This window comes from Ananas comosus, linkage group 5, assembly GCF_001540865.1.
Source record: "Ananas comosus cultivar F153 linkage group 5, ASM154086v1, whole genome shotgun sequence".
In the NCBI taxonomy this organism is placed as follows: Eukaryota; Viridiplantae; Streptophyta; class Magnoliopsida; order Poales; family Bromeliaceae; genus Ananas; species Ananas comosus.
In genome coordinates this window covers 3,144,805-3,165,509 of record NC_033625.1, presented here as the reverse complement: position 1 = coordinate 3,165,509, position 20,705 = coordinate 3,144,805, and the positions used below count along the sequence as shown (strand labels likewise).

The 20,705-nt window shown below is 32.1% G+C and overlaps 1 protein-coding gene across 1 annotated transcript; it reads left to right on the top strand.

Annotated features, from left to right (window-relative positions):
* On the top strand, window positions 5,005–12,602 carry LOC109710634 (probable lactoylglutathione lyase, chloroplastic). Its single transcript, XM_020233355.1, has 9 exons — window positions 5,005–5,367; window positions 5,870–6,071; window positions 6,170–6,294; window positions 6,457–6,521; window positions 7,531–7,743; window positions 7,845–7,892; window positions 10,133–10,240; window positions 11,337–11,477; window positions 12,255–12,602. The coding sequence occupies exons 1-9, from the start codon at window positions 5,163–5,165 to the stop codon at window positions 12,294–12,296; spliced, it is 1,149 nt and encodes a 382-aa protein (XP_020088944.1). The 5' UTR covers window positions 5,005–5,162; the 3' UTR covers window positions 12,297–12,602.

Here is a 20,705-nt window from a genome sequence, read left to right as displayed (position 1 = left end):
TAATAAATAATTATAATATCTCTATGTAAAAATAAAATAATATATATATAATAAATAAATATATATTTATAAATAAAATTATATATATAGAGAGAGAGAGGTTCACTGTGGACCTCCTTCTCCTGCGGTCCACGAGGCCGAAGTGGTCTCGTGGACCCCGTGAAAAAGCCCCGCCCCATGAGCCGCGATTTTGGCTCCATGCTCGGCGTTTTCGTTCTCCGCAGTTCACACGCGGAAAACAAAAATAAAAATTTTCTCTCAAATACGTAAAACTATTTTTTTCAAAATTTTTTTTTACAACGAAACAAACAAGTCGCAAACTATTTTTCCACCGAAAATTTCTTTTTCATCCATTTTTACATCAAACCAAACACCCCCTAACAACACAAATCTCATCAACTTTAATCATTATATTATATTATTAATTTTTAGCAGTATAAAATAATTTTTGATTGAAATCAGGAGTGAGCTAACAAACTAATTAAAATTGAAGGTTGAATCTCGGACAAAAATCAATTTTTTAATTAATTTGTAACATAATTTAAAATTGCTTTATTATTTATAATATTTATAAAAATAATATCTATAAAAATATATATAATAAGACACATTGATGTGTTTAAGGATGTATCTAGAAAGTTGATGTCACCTCAAAGATTGTGCTGTTCGCCCGTCCTGATTTTTGTGACCTGCCTGAAATTCGAGCCGGATTTGTCTCAATAATTTAAAATTTAAAATTTTTAGGTTAGTTACTATAATTAGATTTTTTTAACTTATTAGTCCATAATATATATTGATTATATTGTATAAAAATATCTTACATCTTGCTAGTAACATTATTATCTTCTTCCCAAATCATGGATGCATATACTATCACCCGTTTTAATCTAATAATAATAATAACAGTAGGTCTCAGAATCTAGCAACAAAAGAATTTTGTCAGAAGAATATATTATATAACTTTTTAACCATCAATTTTAATTTTGATCGCATTTGGTTACAATATTTCATTAGCATGATGAAATTCCTCAGTTTTAGGTCCTAAAAGCTCGATTAATTGCAAGTGATCGAGCGTCTCGCGAGCTATCTAAGTCCAAAATCATGACGATGGGACGAAAAGTCCAACCAAATCTCACCTGATTTAAAAAAATTGGTGTATATTTTCTTATTTTTTAACCTTTAAGCCTCTAATGTAAAATGATGCCTTTGAATTGAATTATTTAAGATAGTTAATTAGCAAATGCATAATGCATAGTGGTAATTAAATTAATGGGAAGAGATGCTTAATAAGAGCATTGCATTTCTAGGAATCTACTTACTTCTAAATGGAAATATGCATGTTATTTGATATTCATCAAAGGAAAGAATATAATCAGAGAAGAAAGATTGTTTAATTAACTTCTGGGACTAATTTCATAAATGAAAAGAAATTTGTGCATGAACGAGGCTGATGAACCTGCATCTGATCAGAGAAACATTTTTGGACAGTATATTAAATTTGGAAACTAGAAACCTATGGAGATCACTTCAAAATAGTTTGCTTTATCGTAATATTTTATTAGGTAAATATGTATGGAGAATAGGGGTGTCAACGAGCCAAACATGAGCGAGCTGGGGTCGACTTATATTCGACTCGTTTCATAAACGAGCCGAATACGAGTTAGCTCGTTAAAATATCGAGTCGAAAAATTCGACTTGTATTCGGCTCGTTTATTAACAAGCCAAACAAACATGACCCGAATACGAGCTGACTTATGAATAAAAATTTAAAAGGATTAGAAAGAATATATATAAGAAATAAATTTATAAAATCTTATCCGTTATATTTTGATCTAATGATTGAAATTTTACATATAAATGAATCATTTTATAATTGAATTGACTTTATATTTAGATTGAACTAAAAATCAAATAATAAAAAATTATATTATATACATATATACTTATTAGTTTATATATATATATATATACAAAATATATGTATTCGAGATGTTATCGAGCCGAACACAAGTGAACTGATCTCAGCTCGTGTTCGGCTCGTTTATTAAACGAAATGAAAATTTCAGCTCGTGCTCGACTCGTTTACTAAATGAGTGATTCGATCTCGAACTCATTTCGAGCTGAACACGAGCAAGTTTACAAATAGTGAGCTGGATTGCCACCCCTAATGGAGAACCTTCTGTAGGCCGTATTGAAATAGCCTCCTCAACGATCTCTTTTTATTTTATTTTATTTTATTTTGATCAAGACCATCTCAAGTAATTTTAGTCACTAAAGTTTTAAAAGTTTATTCGCGATTTTATCTAATTTAATGACTTTAATTATTTTTTTAGTAAAGAAATTAAATTAATTAACAGTTAATAACTAATAGGATTATTAAATAGTAGGAACTCAAATAAAAAGAATTATAAACAGAGAGGCCTCAGTGAAAAAAATTTGAGAGAGCTTTTTGAGAAATGAGAATCGTTGTAGTTGTTGGTGAATCTCTTATTACAAGATCCTCCAAATCTGTTAAAGAAAATGCTACTTATATATTCAAAAAAGAGTATAAGTTTTATACCTTTAACTTTAGAATTGATAAAAATTTAAATAATTTTTAGTTAAAGTAAAAAATTAATGTAACAAGTAAACATTAATGATCTTAAAATAAAAATGTAAAATATACATCTCATTTTAAAATATATCGATAGTTTTGCTCATCTGCCGTTATATTCACATCATAAGTTGGACGTATCGATAGTTTTGCTCATATGTCATTACATTCACATCATAAGTTGGACGGCCTGAATCTCTTTGTCTGAAAACACATTTGGCAAACGTTTGAACCCTCTTAGATAATTATTCATGATAACAACCATTATTTTATTTTTTTTGAGAGAGATGAATAGCACGCTACCCGCTTTGTTTATTTTATTTAGAAATAAACTTAGTTAGAAATTTGAATCAACTAGAATTTGAACTTGAAATTTCGGAGTACCAACCATCAAGCCCTTTGCTACTTGCTCTAGGCACGGTTGGTATGATAACAACCATTATTATTATATTAGTTAAAACTAGTTGTGTAATAGGGAAAATGAGGGACTAAACAAAAATATTCAAAGGTCCAAGGGAGTGTCGTGCAAAAAAGAAATCCTATACTATCCTACCCAGTTCACTTCACGACACCATTCGCACGTGACTCGGGGCTAGAAAAGCCGTGCGTTCCCACGTGACACACCACAGCATCAAGGATAGAGTAGNAGTACGTCTCCCGTGCTTTCGAAAGTACGGAAGCCTCCGTACTTGTAAGTTGTTTCGACGATCGGCTCCGTTAGGTATAATCTATGCTATTGGAACTATCTAGAAACCAAATTTTATAATTTGTCGACATTATTTACCAAGCGATCACATGGTCTCAAAAATGACTATTTTAACGGCCGATATGGTACGTTTTTAAGTTTAACGGTGTAGAAGTATCCAAATTATATGAAACTTTAATAGAAATTCTACTTAACATCAATAGCAAGAACAATACTTCCGATTTGAAATTTAAGTCATTTATCACTGTTTTTTATGATATTTTTATTTTCAGCCGTTCATTTTGAGGCTACACTTTCATTAGGCAAACGAAGTCAAAAAATTATGAAATTTGGTTTCTAGATAGTTCCAATAACATAGATCATGTTTAACAGAATCGATCGCCGAATTAGACGTCCCATCATTGAAAACAACTTACAAGCACGGAGGCCCCCGTACTTTCGAAAGCATAGGAGCCTAGCTCAATATAAAATATATGCATTCAAGATGTTATCGAGCCGAACACAAGTGAACTGATCTCAGCTCATGTTCGGCTCGTTTATTAAACAAACTGAAAATTTCAGCTCGTGCTCGGCTCGTTTACTAAATGAGTGATTCGATCTCGAATTCATTTCGAGCCGAACACGAACAGGTTTACAAACAGTGAGCTAGATTGCCACCCCTAATGGAGAACCTTCAACCGTATGCCGTATTGAAATAGCCTCCTCAACGATCTCTTTTTATTTTATTTTATTTTATTTTATTTTGATCAAGACCATCTCAAGTAATTTTAGTCACTAAAGTTTTAAAAGTTTATTCGCGATTTTATCTAATTTAATGACTTTAATTATTTTTTAGTAAAGAAATTAAATTAATTAACAGTTAATAACTAATAGGATTATTAAATAGTAGGAACTCAAATAAAAAGAATTATAAACAGAGAAGCTTCAGTGAAAAAAAATTGAGAGAGCTTTTTGAGAAATGAGAATCGTTGTAGTTGTTGGTGAATCTCTTATTACAAGATCCTCCAAATCTGTCAAAGAAAATGCTACTTATATATTCAAAAAAGAGTATAAGTTTTACACCTTTAACTTTAGAATTGATAAAAATTTAAATAATTTATAGTTAAAGTAAAAAAATTAATGCAACAAGTAAACATTAATGATCTTAAAATAAAAATATAAAACATACATCTCATTTTAAAATATATCGATAGTTTTGCTCATCTGCCGTTACATTCACATCATAAGTTGGACGTATCGATAGTTTTGCTCATATGTCGTTTCATTCACATCATAAGTTGGACGGCCTGAATCTCTTTGTCTGAAAACACATTTGGCAAACGTTTGAACCCTCTTAGATAATTATTCATGATAACAACTATTATTTTATTTTTTTTGAGAGAGATTGGTAGCACGTTATCCGTTTCGTTTATTTTATTTAAAAATAAATTTAGCTAGAAATGTGAATCAACTAGAATTTGAACTTGAAATTTCGGAGTACCAACCATCAAGTCCTTTGCCAATAACAATCATTATTATTATATTAGTTAAAACTAGTTGTGTAATGGGGAAAATGAGGGACTAAACAAAAATATTCAAAGGTCCAAGGGAGTATCGTGCAAAAAAGAAACCCTATACTATCCTACCCAGCTCACTTCACGACACCATTCGCACGTGACTCGGGGCTAGAAAAGCCTTGCGTTCCCACGTGACACACCACAGCATCAAGGATAGAGTAGTAGCGGGGAGATCCTCCCCGAGTCCCCGACCCGGAGCCATCTCTCCCTGCGAGTGTGAATCGCGACGAAGCAAGCCTTTCTCCTCCGCACAGAGAGAGATAGAGAGAAAGAGAGAGACGAAGGGAGCACAGGGGAAGCGCTTTTGATGGTTAGGGTTCTCATCCCCATGGCCTCCGCCTCCTCCTCCCTCCACCTCGCCTCCCTCCGCCCCCTCTCCCCCTCCTCCTCCTCCTCCGCCGCCGCCGCCGCCGCCGCCGTGCGATCCATGTCCACCTCCATGCCCCGCTGCCCCGCCGCCGCCGCCGCCGCCGCCGCCGCACGGAGAACCCCGCTCGTCCACCTCCGCGGCGGTGAGCTCTCCTCGACCTTACTCTTCTCCCACAAATCTCTCTTGCTTGGTTTTGTTGATTATATCCAGGAGCGGGTGCTTCGGTGTTGATGTGGTTTGAGTGGACTATTAGGTTCTAGGGTTTTGGGATTGATGATCTGTTTCGATTTGTCTTGGGGTTTAAGGTGATAATAATGTGTTTGCTCTAGCAGATTATTATGATTAGAATTTGGGAATTTTATTAATTTTCTCGCCCAATATGTTTTGCTAGGAAACATTTTTTTACGGTCAGAATTGTTTGGCGTCCTATCATTTCATCCAAATAAGTTAAGAATTTGTTTAATTAGGTCAAGAGAAAAGTTTATTCTTTTAAGGTATTTTTTCCTATATGAGTACATTTGAGTAAATCCCGACGCCTCGATGAGCTCTGTATTCTGTCTTATAGATGATTTTACTGCCTACATGCAATGTGTTCTTTCATTTTGTAATATCTGGATTTGGTGTACTTGAATGTTTTTTAACAGTTTCACCTCAAGAGCAGTTGTTTGGAATAAGACATTCAAGGTCGATTAGAAAAATGAACAGCATTGTGGCTAGCGCCGCTGGAAAAACAACGCAAGCAGGCACAACTCTCAGTCAAGAAGAGGCCTTAGAGTGGGTGAAGAAGGATAGCCGAAGGCTCCTGCATGTTGTTTACCGAGTCGGGGACTTGGAGAAGACAATAAAGTATCTTTCTTGAACAATGTGTCCCATTTGTTACGATGCTTTTGAAATTCTCTGTTAGTGTGGATTTTTCTGAGCTTTTTTTGATATTATTCGTGCAGATTCTACACAGAGTGCCTAGGAATGAAGTTGCTGCGAAAGCGTGACATTCCTGAGGAGAGATACACGAATGCTTTCCTTGGATATGGGCCTGAAGACTCTCACTTCGTTGTTGAACTTACCTACAGTAAGTTATCCGAGTTACACCTACATGCCATGGAACAGGAATTGGTTGTGATGTTTTAGTTTTTGAAATACTTCACTTTTCATAATTTTGTAAGTTTCATAATGTATTTCTATAATAGATGGCTTTTTGACTGAAAAATTTCTATTTCACAATTATTGGCAGATTATGGGGTTGACAAATATGATATTGGAACTGGTTTTGGTCACTTTGGTGTTGCAGTGGAGGATGTAAGATTCTATATCTGTAGATAGTTGTGCTTTTTTACTTTGTTTAATGGTGAAATGGGCAATAATTATTCATTTGTGCATCTTTCACGTGCTATTGATTTTATTTTTAGATGCATAAATGCTGTCAGCATTTTTTGTATCTAAATATTCCTCTTGTCGTTGGTTTAATGGAACTTTCTTGAAGAGAATCTATCTGCTATATTTCTTGTAAAATATCACCTTATTTGTCGAGAGTCTGTCTTATCTCGCAGTCGCATGTTGTATATTCACTCAAATAGTCTAAAGTCATTGGGAATTATCTCAATTAGATGAAGAATTGTAATCCAATACTTGCAATGAAGTGAGGCTTCAATGATGTGTTTGAGTGAATAGTCTAAAGTCATAGGAAATTATCTCAATTAGATGAGGAGTTGTAATCCAATGCTTGCAATGAAGTGGGATTTCAATGATTTGTTTTAGCAGGCTGCTAGTAGAGCTGAAATCTGTGGATCTTCAGTGACTTTTTTGAATTATACTGTTTGGTTGATCTGTTGTGTTCATTTGGAGTATGATCTCCTAAAATTTCACTCTAGTATGCGTTGGAAAAAAACTGAGCTGCTGGCAGACATCAATTGTTTTGTTTTTTGTTTTTTTTTTTTTTTTTAAATGCTATTGCATATGGCAACTTTCTCATCTTATATATATATGCAGTATTGACACTATGATAAGTAAGTGTTAACTAAAACATGCTAAACCATGCAAAATACCTTTCAAATGAAAATTTTGAAAGCACAGAGACCCATTTCAAAAGACACTATAGTTCAGATAAGTTCTATATAGTTTTAAATTTTTTTAAGTGTTTGAGCTTGTATGCATAACATTGAAGTGTTAGGTATTCATCCTCTTTCTTGAGCGACTGTTCATCACCAAACTTTGTTAATTGAGGATGTTGTCATATAATGTTTTTTTCTGGATATTATCTACGTGTTGATTATCCGAACATGACTATTTGGTGATTTTGTTGTAATAGGTCGCAAAGACTGTTGAGTTAATCAAAGCTAAGGGAGGAAAGGTGACCAGGGAACCTGGACCTGTAAAAGGTGGCAAAAGTGTGATTGCTTTTATTGAAGACCCCGATGGTTATAAGTTTGAGCTTCTGGAAAGAGGTCCTACACCAGAGCCCTTGTGTCAAGTAATGCTTCGAGTGGGGGATCTTGATCGATCAATAAATTTCTATGAGAAGGTAAGCAGATACTAAAATTCGGTTCAACTTGTATTTTTTCTTTTTTTATAATTATTTCCTGTCATGCTGAGACCTTAATGTGTGCTTATTTTTCAATGAAGGCGTTTGGTATGGAGCTTCTTCGCAAGCGAGATAATCCTGAATACAAGGTAATATCCCTTTATTGAAGTCCATGATGAAGCCTGTTTGGCTAAGTTTTGTATAATGCATCAGACTTGCGCTAGTCATGCATATAAATTCGAAAATCCCTTTTTCTTTGTTTGCGTTTACTTGCAGGCTGCTAATTGAACATCTAAATCAGCTCATCTTGTAATACACTAAACAATGTGACATGTTTTTCTGCTTTGATACATGAGACGAAAAGAATTTATCTTCTCATCAGGAAGTTTGTGGATTTCATTTTTATTAGGATGAATGCAGGTGCAGCCATAAATTGGGCTGTTATGTTTGATAGATACATGAGTTGTGCTGTACATAGTAGTTATTTAATGTTGGTGTCAGCATTTCTGCAGTAAATGAAAATTCAACAGAGAACTATAGAAGTTGAAAATCGGAACAATTAGTATTTTGAGCAATTGAAGTTCTGTTCATATGAGCAACCAAGTACCTGGTGTCACTCTCTCCTACTGAAACGTCAAGTACATAAAACCCTCGACTGTCGTAAACATTTCATTCTTTGTTCTGCTAGATTAGATTACGTTGTATCAATGTTATTGAAAAATATCTTAGTCATAGACATACATTAATTTTGAAGATAATTATTCTTATAGATTTCAAATGTGGGCCTTCCATACTGCCTTTGTTTTACTCTTGCGTTGTACGAAGTAGTCATTTTTGTATAGAGTTTTATCTCAGATTCAAGAGCTTTAAATATTGGTATTATCATTTTTGGATAGTTTTGATATTGTCTAAAATCGTTGGAGTGAATCTTTCTTTGATCTGGAAAGTACAGTATTTATCTTTTTTCCATGAATTGTTTGCTACACCATGTTTTGTATCAAATCTGTTTTTCAATGAACTTGTATCTTAAAATTTTGATTTTGATTTTGATTTTTTTTACTTCACTGCTTTCTTGGTTGATTTGATTACTCTACCACGACATGCTGAGGCGCTGAGCCTTCAAATATAGAAAGTTAGCGAGCCTTTGAAATCACTTGGAGTTTCTGGTGATATGTCTTCATAGATGGGAGGTGAAGCTCAAACAAGTGGACAAATAATTTGCTTCTTTTGGGCCTAATTTCATATTATTGATTTTCTTATTAAAGTTATGTTCGTGCCTCATCCTCATGCACTTCAACTTTTACTACCGAGGACTTGCATACAACTTATACTATTGGAGAGTTGCATTGGCCTCTTTTAGGGTCTGTTTGTTTGCACGGAAGTGGGGTGGAAGTGGGAAGGGGGAAGTAATTTTCAGTGAAAACAGACCACTTCTGTTATTTGGTTCACCGTAATTTTATTACGCCTGAAAGTCTAGTTCATCCAAAATAATGAAATTGACTTCCCCCTCCCATGGGGCGAAGTCAATTTCGGTGAGGTGAAAAGAGGCAAGAGTATGAATTAATGTGTTAGGGTTACCCTCTTCTCTACCCTTTCCTCTTCCGAGTCCCAGACCCAACTCCAAACATATTCAATTGTGGAAGTAATTAAATTTTTTATTTTGATTGTATGTCTAAAATATGATCAAATTTGGTTAGGTAAATTTTAATATATTTTTTGTTTAATTTGTATATTTAGAAAATGATGAAAAATAAATTTGTTAAATGTTAATAATTTTTTAACTTTAGAATTTTATTTGTTGTATTATTATAATTTATATGCAAACAAATAATCAATTTTTTTAAAATTTTATTTTATAATCATACATATATATAATTACATACATATATAATTATATTAATTTTTATTTATTATAATTTATTATTCGCTAAGTTACAAAATAGACAATGATATCACTTCGGAGGTAAGTATACCAGGGATGAAGAGCTACACTTTTTACGTCATCTATTTCCAACCAAACAAACAACAGAACTCGCAGAACTGCACTTCCACAGTTAGAAACAAACAGTGGAAGTGAATTAATTTTCACCCCAACTCCACTTCAACCCAAAGTCCACTTCCATCCCAAGTCTACTTATGTTGAAACAAACATGCCCTTAGCAGCATTGTTCATTCATTTTCCGTCCTGTTAATAGCTAAGCAAGACTCTCTTTGTGGTAGAAAATAATGCCGTATGGACATGATCGAACTAATTTTTCTTATATATTCCTGTATAATGTGCAATTTTCTATTCTTACATCTTTTGAACCACCAATTGTATTTAAACTCTGTCACATGTCTTCCTTTGTTTGTTCCAGTAATTGCTTACCTGTTGATTTACTTGCTTCAGTACACCATAGCGATGATGGGATATGGTCCTGAAGATAAAAATCCAGTGTTGGAGTTGACTTACAATTATGGGGTTACAGAATATAGCAAGGGAAATGGCTATGCACAGGTAGTGTTCTCTTTCCATTTAGGCATGAATTACCATCTCTTAAATTGTTTGGTTTTTTACAATGTTGCACATTTCTCGATACAAGGCACGAATACGACATAATATGGATATGGTGATTTCTGAAAGTTGTAGGATTCAATACAGGGATATAGTAATATTTTTTTTTTAATGTATATATTATTATTGTAGATAAAATTACGAATTACTTTCATACAATATGTTATTAACAATTAACTTTAAAATTAGTATACTTAAGAAGATGAAAGCAATAAACTCACTAACTTATGCAAAGATGCAAAAATAGTTGATCAAATATTCATAAAAAGAACCAACAATAATTTTGAGAACCATGAAGATATAATTCAAGTGCTATTTAAATGCATATGTACCAAGGATTTAAGTGTCGTGGCACGGGATCATGTTGTAGACTTGCTGGCACAGTATGACACGCTACGTGCCGGGCCGTACCGATGTGTGCCAATCACAAAAAATACATGTGTGCCGACATATAATGATATGAAAAATTTATTTTTTTTAGCAACAAAATTTTCTAGTTACTCATTATGTATCTTTATCAAATCTTTTGAACTTTATTAAAAAAATTTACTTACTAATTTAAAGTAAAAAGTGTTTTGAACTGTGCCATCGGCATGGGGGCTGTATCGTGCCGGTATCTTATTGGCACGATATGGTACGGTAGATACGGTCCGTGCCGATGGTTACTTAAATCCTTGATATGTACGATAAATTATGTAACAAGCTTTTGGGTCTAGGCCGCTTAAGAATGATTCATCCTGAGATGAGCCCAAAAGAATGCTAACCCATGTCATGCTAGTATACCTTACAGATCCTTCAAGTCTCCCTCAAATCCAAGAATGTTTTGCAATATAGGATACTCTTATGAAGTATTAGACACATATTAGGCGAGTATTGGTATCTGATATGTATCTAACACAGACACTGCAGCTAAAATGAACTATTTGTACATCATATGTGCTATTCACTAATTTCTCTATCACTTACTCTTTTATGTGCACTAAATTGTTGCTTCCATCTAATTGTACTATTTTGAGACTAACATTATGTTCTTTACCAGATTGCTATAGGCACCGATGATGTTTATAAAACTGCTGAGGCTATTAAGTTGTTTGGAGGTCAAGTGACTCGTGAACCTGGTCCTCTACCTGGCATCAACACCAAGATCACGTCATGCTTAGATCCTGATGGCTGGAAAACGGTATGTTCCAATGTGTTTTTGCTTGTCTTTCGATGACTCAAGTTCTTTTATTTTCCTTTTGGTTTCAGAATATTGATACATCAGTTTTTAGTTATTTGTTTGGTTACATGGTTTAAACGTCATTCTCTGTCTTTTGGTTGCTTTTGTTGATCTACCGGTATCTTGCAAGTTTATTTGCTTGCATTTCTTTTTCAGTTGGTAATCTTCTTACAGAGGCAGCATAAACTTCAGTCTTTTTCGTCTTTTTCCTACAAACCATGCGAAAGAAACACTTGACACTAACATGTTTGTTCCTATCACTTTGAACTTTGTGATAATGTAAACATGCAAGAAAGCATGAAAGATTCTATTTTGTTTTTTTATTTTTTTGATGCTATTGAATGAGGACACTACTGAAGTTCATGCATGACGGTAGGCTTAAACATTGGAATGTCAAGCTTAACACTGCAGTTAAACCAAGCTGACATCGTTACTTTTTAAGCATCAAGGTCTAATTGTTTTGAAGGTTTATGCTTAGGTGATGGCACACTAGAATCTTACTCCTAATTTAATTTCTCAAATTGTAGAAATCATGGTGGACAGTTCTATTAAATGGTTATCCAGCTTTAAGTTATGCAGATTAATAAATTGCACCTGGTTTGTAATGCAAATTTATGGTTCCTTAGAATATTTTCAACATTCTTTTTGCTCTCAGCACAGGATAATCTGATAAAAGGACTGACGCACGCATGATTGTTCTACTGTTGTGGCTGATGGGTTTAAATATTTATTTTGCAGGTGTTTGTCGACAACATAGATTTCGCCAAAGAGCTGGAATGACCATGTGCCTAAGCTTTCACTGCATCGACTACAATCTCCAGGCGTCGTCGCTCATCTTGTAAAAAACAATTACTCAACTCCTTGTTCTGTAGATAAGGTCAGATCTCCTACCATATTAATGGTAGTAATTAGAAAATGCCATCAATATAGTGCGGTGTAGATGTGAGATAATTTTGACTTGTCCAGCTTATTTGAGTCAAATCTTGTTTTCTGTTTATCTCCTCGACTAATTCTTGCTATTCGAATGCTACATCTCACATTAATAATCTCGTATGGCAATATTCATGTGGCATCGTCATTGAGCATCCGTTTAATGCTGTCATTTAATCTGTTGGGTTACATTCTATGATGCATCGCCCCGCAGATACTCGCAATTCACTAATGCAGGGATTCTCGAATTTTCTGATTCTGGACGTATCTGTACCAGTAATTTTCCTGGTAAGAAAAATCACTTAGATATACGTGCTCGTAAGCACGTATACATATTACATAGTCCTCTTCTTTGTATGTATGCACGACCGTGCTTGTGTGGAGCAAGCTTAACATTTGTCTAATAGAAAGCAGTTTCGGAACAGTTTTGAAGAAATGTGTTACAAGTATATGAAGTACACCAAAACCATGGGTTTTTTTTTTTTTTTTTTTTTTTTTTTTTTTTTTCCCCTCATTTAGTTGGTGAGTACTTTTTGGCTCTTTGGAGCTCTTCGTTGGCACGAATCTTGATGTGCACTGGACCTGAAGCACCCGCACGGATTCCGAGACGGATCCAGTCAGTGGCCCAAAAGGTGCAAGCACCGAGCGGCTGTCGCTTTCTTAGCTCTCGAGATTATTATTATTATTATTATTATTATTTTTTAGAGAGATAGGTAGCATGCTATTCATTTCGTTTATTTTATTTAGAAATAAACTTAGTTGGAAATATAAATCAACTAGGATTTGAACTTGGGTCTTGTATACCAACCACCAAATCCTTTACCACTTGTTCTATATAGGGATGGTCCGTAAGGCGAGATTTTATTATACAACAGTTATTTATTAGTAGCCAATTATATATTTTTTTTGAATAAAAAATATAATAAAAATATACTTTAATAATTATGATAGGACGGATAAATTTAAAAAAATAATTTGATTGATTAGCAATATCATGTTAGTAATATTATTAATGCATTTTAGATTTTTTCCCTTTTAATTTTACCAAAGCGAACTCAATCTGTCAAGTAAATTTAAATATTTTAGTAAATTAGCTGATCTTGTCCTCATGGAATGAATCTTCCTCCCGGCCTTAATAAGAGTCTTTAGAGGAAATTCCATAGGAAAGTTAGGGTAACAAAATGGTGATAACACTTAAATTACATAGGTGTTCTATTCAAAGACAGCTACAAGTTGCCAAAACAAAGAAAAAGTAAAGGGTACTTTTTATAACGTAATTGTCAGAAGATCGTACTAGATGATAACATGTACTTGCACAAAAAAAATTGTGAAAGTAACCACATTTGTTTTTTAGATAATATGGTACTTCAGGGATCCTCGCATCTCAAGTACACGAAAAAGGGGAAGATGATGCACCTGGTGGTGTCATCTCTTGGGGAACTTAATTAAGTATCCCCATCATAGAACCTTCTTTGGTAGTCTCAAACTACAATAAATTTCTATGCTATCACACGACTAAATTAATTAATGCAATAATAAGTTAGCTATTGCAAAATATTCTCCTCCACCTTCTTTTTAACAAGGCTCTTAAGCCATCAACTCATAGGTTTCCATGATTCCACATGAGATTAGGTAACCTCATTAAAGAGTCTCTCAAATGATAATATAGATAAATTGAGTTAAAAAGCATGAGGGAAACCTAACCATATTCCTCCAAATTGGATGTGATTCGGTGATGGGTCGAATACTTCTCAAGTAAGCAAATATTAATAGATTTGGTTTCCTCTATCACCAGGCTATAAACAAAGAGAAATTACAGGATTAAACAAATGGTCATGTGACACTCACTAAACATTAAAATACTTCCTCTTAGCTTTTGATAAATTGCATCAACCAATGAACATTAGGTCTTGGTTTGAACTAAGGTATGTTGGTGACTTGTTTTGCCAATAATTTATGTAATAAAATATAAAGTACTCTTGGCTTCAGGACCACCACATATTTTTTTAAAAAGACAAGTGGTTGAATTCTATGGAATCTTAACATGCATAGAAGCACTAATTAGTTTTTTTTTTTTTTCCTACTCTTCTGTGTTGCTGTAGTACTCCTTTGGAATTGCTTCCTTTGATTATAGTAAGATATAACTTAGATAAGCAGTGTTATTCTTTATTTGACTTAGTCTTCAAAGAAAAGATATTTTCTTTAATCATTTTGATTATACATTCAAGCTTTATCGAGATAGCTGGCCTCTCAATGAAACTAAGCTACATTTGGCCTTTTAAAGGAAGACTTTTCTTTTTTTCTTTTTTTTAAAAATTATATGTAGGTAGTTTTTCAAGATGGCTTATTAGTAATTAAGTTAAGATTTGGCCCTTCTCTTAACATGATTCTTTGCTTTAACCTGGTCTTGGCATAGATAGTGAAGTTTGTAGGAATTAGTAAGTTTCATGATTTTTTTGTATCATCCATCGTAATGATTATATATGTTGTCTCAAATTGATAATTTTCAATGACTAACTATGAGCGTTGGTTCCTCTCAAAATTTTTTTTTTTATCCTCTCAAAAAAAAAAAAAAAAAAACTATGAGCGTTGGTTATTAAGCATTGTAAAGGAATCTAAATTATTTAAACTTTTGTTAGAAAATATCTTTCGCTGTCCGGATCCAAATCAACACTCTTGATCTTAAGTTTTAATAATCGTATCTTTTATTTTGTACATGATTTTTCAATTTCAAGCATTCATGTTTTGGCCCTTGGTGCATCAGTTCCTAGAAATTACTCCATATTAAATATATATTTAATAGTATAGATTATCGATTTAAATACCATCTATATCATTGAAAATAAGGTGACACTATGGTATGTTTTAAATCAACTCTGATCAAACATATCTATTGTTGTTTCCTCAAGGATCATCTGGCGATTGATTCATAGAATATGCAAGATTGGAACATGCCTAAAACATTTTTCTGGTGATCCAAGATGCCTAAAATTTATTAAGAAACACATTTTAATTTTTCTACTACAACAAAAATTTAAGGTGTATCATTTGGCTCTATTTCCAAGTGATTATTTACGTATAATTAATTGCCGAATATTATTGTTATTTTTCAAAGTAGAGAAGTTTGGAAAGCCAGGTTAAAATCCATCAAAGCTTTTACAACTGCTTCTAAACACTTCGAAAGTAGAAACTTCATACGTTTGGTAAAACAAAAATCCAAAAGCTCAGACAGCTGATCTTTCGTAGTATCTAGCTAGACTCGGCATTAGCGGTGCGAAGGCTCAGATAGCTGATCGATTCTTGGAAAGCTCTACCTTGATAGTCTCAAGTGGTTGTTTTTTTTTTTTTTTTTTTTGATACCTTGTTCCTTCAGTTGTGGATCTTTTCTTGAGACCTTGGTTGTCTCAGCCCTGTACCTAATTCACTCTTTCAATGAATGAAGCAGCTAGTGTGCTATCTATTCTCAAAAAAAAAAAAAAATCCAAAAGCTTCTATAGCTGGATGTAAAAAGAAATTAAACACATTTATCTTTTTTGATTCTGTAGCAAATATTTAATTGAAAATATTTCACTAAACTCCTACAAAGTAATTGAAATATATATATATATATATATATATAGATATATATATATATATATATATATAGTATAATATTATAATATATATATTACACACTTAAAACAGTTAGTTAAGTGATGAAAAAGAGCTCACAATCCCTGTTGGAAAAGCATTCAATATATTTTTGTAAAACAAAAGAACAAGATTTGCACTTTTTTCTTTTCCTTTTTTTTTTTCCTCCCCTCTTTCCTTTTCTTAATTTTTTTTTAAAAAAGGAATAATTTTAGGAAAGTAGAGAGAACCACTTTGTGTAATCGATCTCCACAAGATTTGGACAAAACAACACCACATGCCAACTGTGAGGGGACGACCAAATCTTGAAGAGCTATATCTCCATAAAATTATTATTTGCTAAACAATTGTAATTATATATACATAAGATCTCATTAATATCTAGATATATAATATATAATATCTATCCCCCCTTAAAAAGAGACAAATATTTGTTAAACAAAAGAAGAACCTTATAAGGCTAATAATTGGTATAATAATATTATTTTCTCCTTACGTTTGTGCAACCCACGAGGCGATCACGTATAATGCATGATGCATATACCATCATGCTCATCAATTAGTTATAATATGAACAACCCCATGCACCCAACCAAAAGGCACGTGTATATATATATATTAATTTGTTGAGTGCATATATTATTTACAACAATTAAGCTGGTGAAATTCAATCCAGCGTGATACAGATGATATAATTTTTAATTCAAATGCAAAAGATTTTGAATTTTTTTAAACCTTCGGACGTGTCACATGCTGTGCGACAATTCAACTTCTAGAACAATCGAAGTATATATATATGCTGGTGATGTTTTACCCTTGCTAGCTAGGTAGATACTAATGCACCACGAATCTATCATAATTTCAATTTAACTATTTAGTTTCTATATATTCATATATACATATATATATATATAGAGCAGGGCTACTGGGCTATTACTAGCACAGCTTGTGCTCTAACTTTCTAACTACCCATCAATTTTGATGAGTGGTTAGAATGAAAGAGAGAATAAAAATTAGGGAGAAATTGGGTGTTTCAATTTCTCTTCTTTTTAAATTTCTCTCCAATTTCTCTTTTCTATCTTATCCTAACCACCAATCAAAATTGATGGGTGGTTAAGAAGTTAAGAGCACAAGGGCTGCTGCGCTTCTAATAGTACAGTAGCCCTACTCTATATATATATACCCAGTATTTGATATATATATATATATAGAGAGAGAGAGAGAGAGAGAGAGAGTTGAGGCTAGAATACTATCGGTAGCAAACGGACTCTATTGCCACCCATTTGTTTTTGGTGATGGACCCTCTAAATCGACGATCGGCAATTGAATATGATTTATACCACTTGAAACATCTAGAAATCAAATTTTATGTATTTTCGACATTATTTTCTTGTCCATCAAGTAGTTAGACATAAAAATGAATGGCTAAAAATAAATATCCTTTAAAAAGTGATGATAGAAGTCTTGTAATCCAGATCAAGAATATAGATCTTTTTCTAAATAGTTTAAAAAATTTTATAATTAAAATTCAATTGATTTGGATATCTTTATACTATTAAACAAGCAAACATCTTATATCGACCACTAAAATTATAAATTTTGAACTTTTTGATCATTAGGCCAATGATGTCGAAAAGATTTGAAATTTAATTTCTAAATACTTCAAGTGATATAGATAATGTTCAATGGTGTCAATCATCGATTTGAAGGTTTCATCATCAAAAATAAATGGATGGCCCGTTTGATACCGATAGCGCATTCCAGCTCATCTCTCTCTCTCTCTCTCTCCTATATATATATATATAGAGAGAGAGAGAGAGAGAATTAGGCTACTATACTATCTATAGTACCGGAGCTCCGGTACTATAGTCTTGTTTTCAATCTTAGGGTGTTCAAATTAACGATCCACACCGTTAAATATGATCTAAGATATATGAAATTCTTAGGATAAATTTTAGTTTTTTTCGACATCGTTTACTTAGTAAATAAATTATGTCAAAATTGATGGTGAAAATTGAATAATCTTTAAAGTTTGAGTATAGGACTTTTAAATTCAAGATCAAGAATGCTAACCTTATTCTAGATAGCTTAAAATATTTCCTATCAAAATTTGAAGAAATTTAGATTCATTTACACCATTAAACTCCAAACTCGCTATAGTAGCCATTGAAAATTAATAATTTTGAAATGATTTGATCATAAAGTAAACTATGTCGAAAAAATATAAAATTTTATTTATAAAAACTTTAAATACCCTAGATCAGTCTTAACGGTGTGGATCGTTGATTTGAATACCCTAAAATCGAAAACGAGACTATAGTACCGAAGCCCCGGTATTATAGATAGTATAGGAGACTAGCTCTATATATAGATTATATATTATATAGTATATATATATATATATATAATATACATATAACATATACATATAACAATAATAACATATATACATATAATATACATATACATATAGATGTATACATATATACATATATCATATACATACATATAGATATAGATATACAACATATAGATATACATATACATATATATATCATATACATATATATACATATATATACATATATACATATACATATATATATACATGATATACAATACATATATATATACATATATAATATACATATATACATATATACATATACAAATATATTCATATATACGTATATATACATAACATATATAATATATATATATATTATATATATATATATATAGTTATGTATATATACTATGTATATATAATATGTATGTATATATACATATACATATATATACATATAACGTATATATACATACATAATATATATATATATAGAGAGAGAGAGAGAGAGAGAGAGGAGAGAGAGAGGCTGCTGTGCTCTCAGGAGGCACGGAGGCTCCGTGCTCCTGAGCCGTTTTCGATGATGGAATTTTCGAATCGCACGATCGCTCCGTTAGACTTGATCTAGCGCATTTGAAGTTTCTAGAAAAAAATTTTTACGATTTTTCGATATCATTTACCTAGTGATCGAACGGATTCAAAATCATAATTTTAATGGTTGATATCTGTCGTTTTCAAGTTTAACGGTGTAGAAGTATTCAAATCAGATGAAATTTTGACACAGAATTCTTCTATACTATATACAAACAGATCAATATTTCTGATCGAAAATTTAGCGCTTATACCACTTTTATAAGATTTTTTATTTCCAGCGTCGTTAAAAATTATTGATTTTGAAGCTTTCGATTGCTAGGTAAATAATATCGAAAATCGTAAAAATTATTTTTTAGAAACTCCAAATATGCTAGATCAAGTTTAACGGAGCCGATCGTCAATTCGGAAACTCCATCGATCGAAACGGCTCAGGAGCACGGAGGCCTCCGTGTCCTGAGAGCACAAACAGCCCTGCTATATATATATATATATATAATATATATATAGTATATATATGTTTGTGTGTATGTATATATGTAAATAGGGGTGAAACGAGCCGAACACGAGCTGACTCACTAAATATCGAGCGAAAAATCAAGCTCTGTGTTCGGCTCGTTTATTAACAAGCCGAACACGAGCTAGCTAACGAACAATAAATTAAAAAAATAGATTAAATATATAAAAAAATAAATTATAAATCTTATCCATTAGACTTTGATGTAATAGTTGAAACTTTACATATAATTGAGTCTTTTTATAATTAAGCTCGCATTTATATTTTTTATTTGCTAAAAATTAAATAATAAAAATATATATTATATATAATTATTTATTTATATATAAAATATAAATTAAATAATTATATAAATATAAATAATGTATTCGAGCTTTATCGACCGACAAACATCGACTGTCAGCTCGCTCGTTTCGCTGATTATATATTATATAGTATATATATATATATATATAATATACATATATCATATACATATAACAATAATAACATATATACATATAATATACATATACATATAGATGTATACATATATACATATATCATATACATACATATAGATATAGATATACAACATATAGATATACATATACATATATATATCATATACATATATATACATATATATACATATATACATATACATATATATATACATAATATACAATACATATATATATACATATATAATATACATATATACATATATACATATACAAATATATTCATATATACGTATATATACATAACATATATAATATATATATATATTATATATATATATATATAGTGTATGTATATATACTATGTATATATAATATGTATGTATATATACATATACATATATATACATATAACGTATATATACATACATAATATATATATATATAGAGAGAGAGAGAGAGAGAGAGAGGAGAGAGAGCAGGGCTGCTGTGCTCTCAGGAGGCACGGAGGCTCCGTGCTCCTGAGCCGTTTTCGATGATGGAATTTTCGAATCGACGATCGGCTCCGTTAGACTTGATCTAGCGCATTTGAAGTTTCTAGAAAAAAATTTTTACGATTTTTCGATATCATTTACCTAGTGATCGAACGGATTCAAAATCATAATTTTAATGGTTGATATGCTGTCGTTTCAAGTTTAACGGTGTAGAAGTATTCAAATCAGATGAAATTT

Coding starts and splice junctions, on each gene's coding strand:
- LOC109710634 (XM_020233355.1), top strand. CDS start 5,163: ATGGTTAGGGTTCTCATCCCCATGGCCTCCGCCTCCTCCTCCCTCCAC. Junction 6,522..7,530: donor TTGGTGTTGCAGTGGAGGAT/GTAAGATTCTAT, acceptor TTGTTGTAATAG/GTCGCAAAGACTGTTGAGTT. Junction 11,478..12,254: donor ATCCTGATGGCTGGAAAACG/GTATGTTCCAAT, acceptor TTTATTTTGCAG/GTGTTTGTCGACAACATAGA.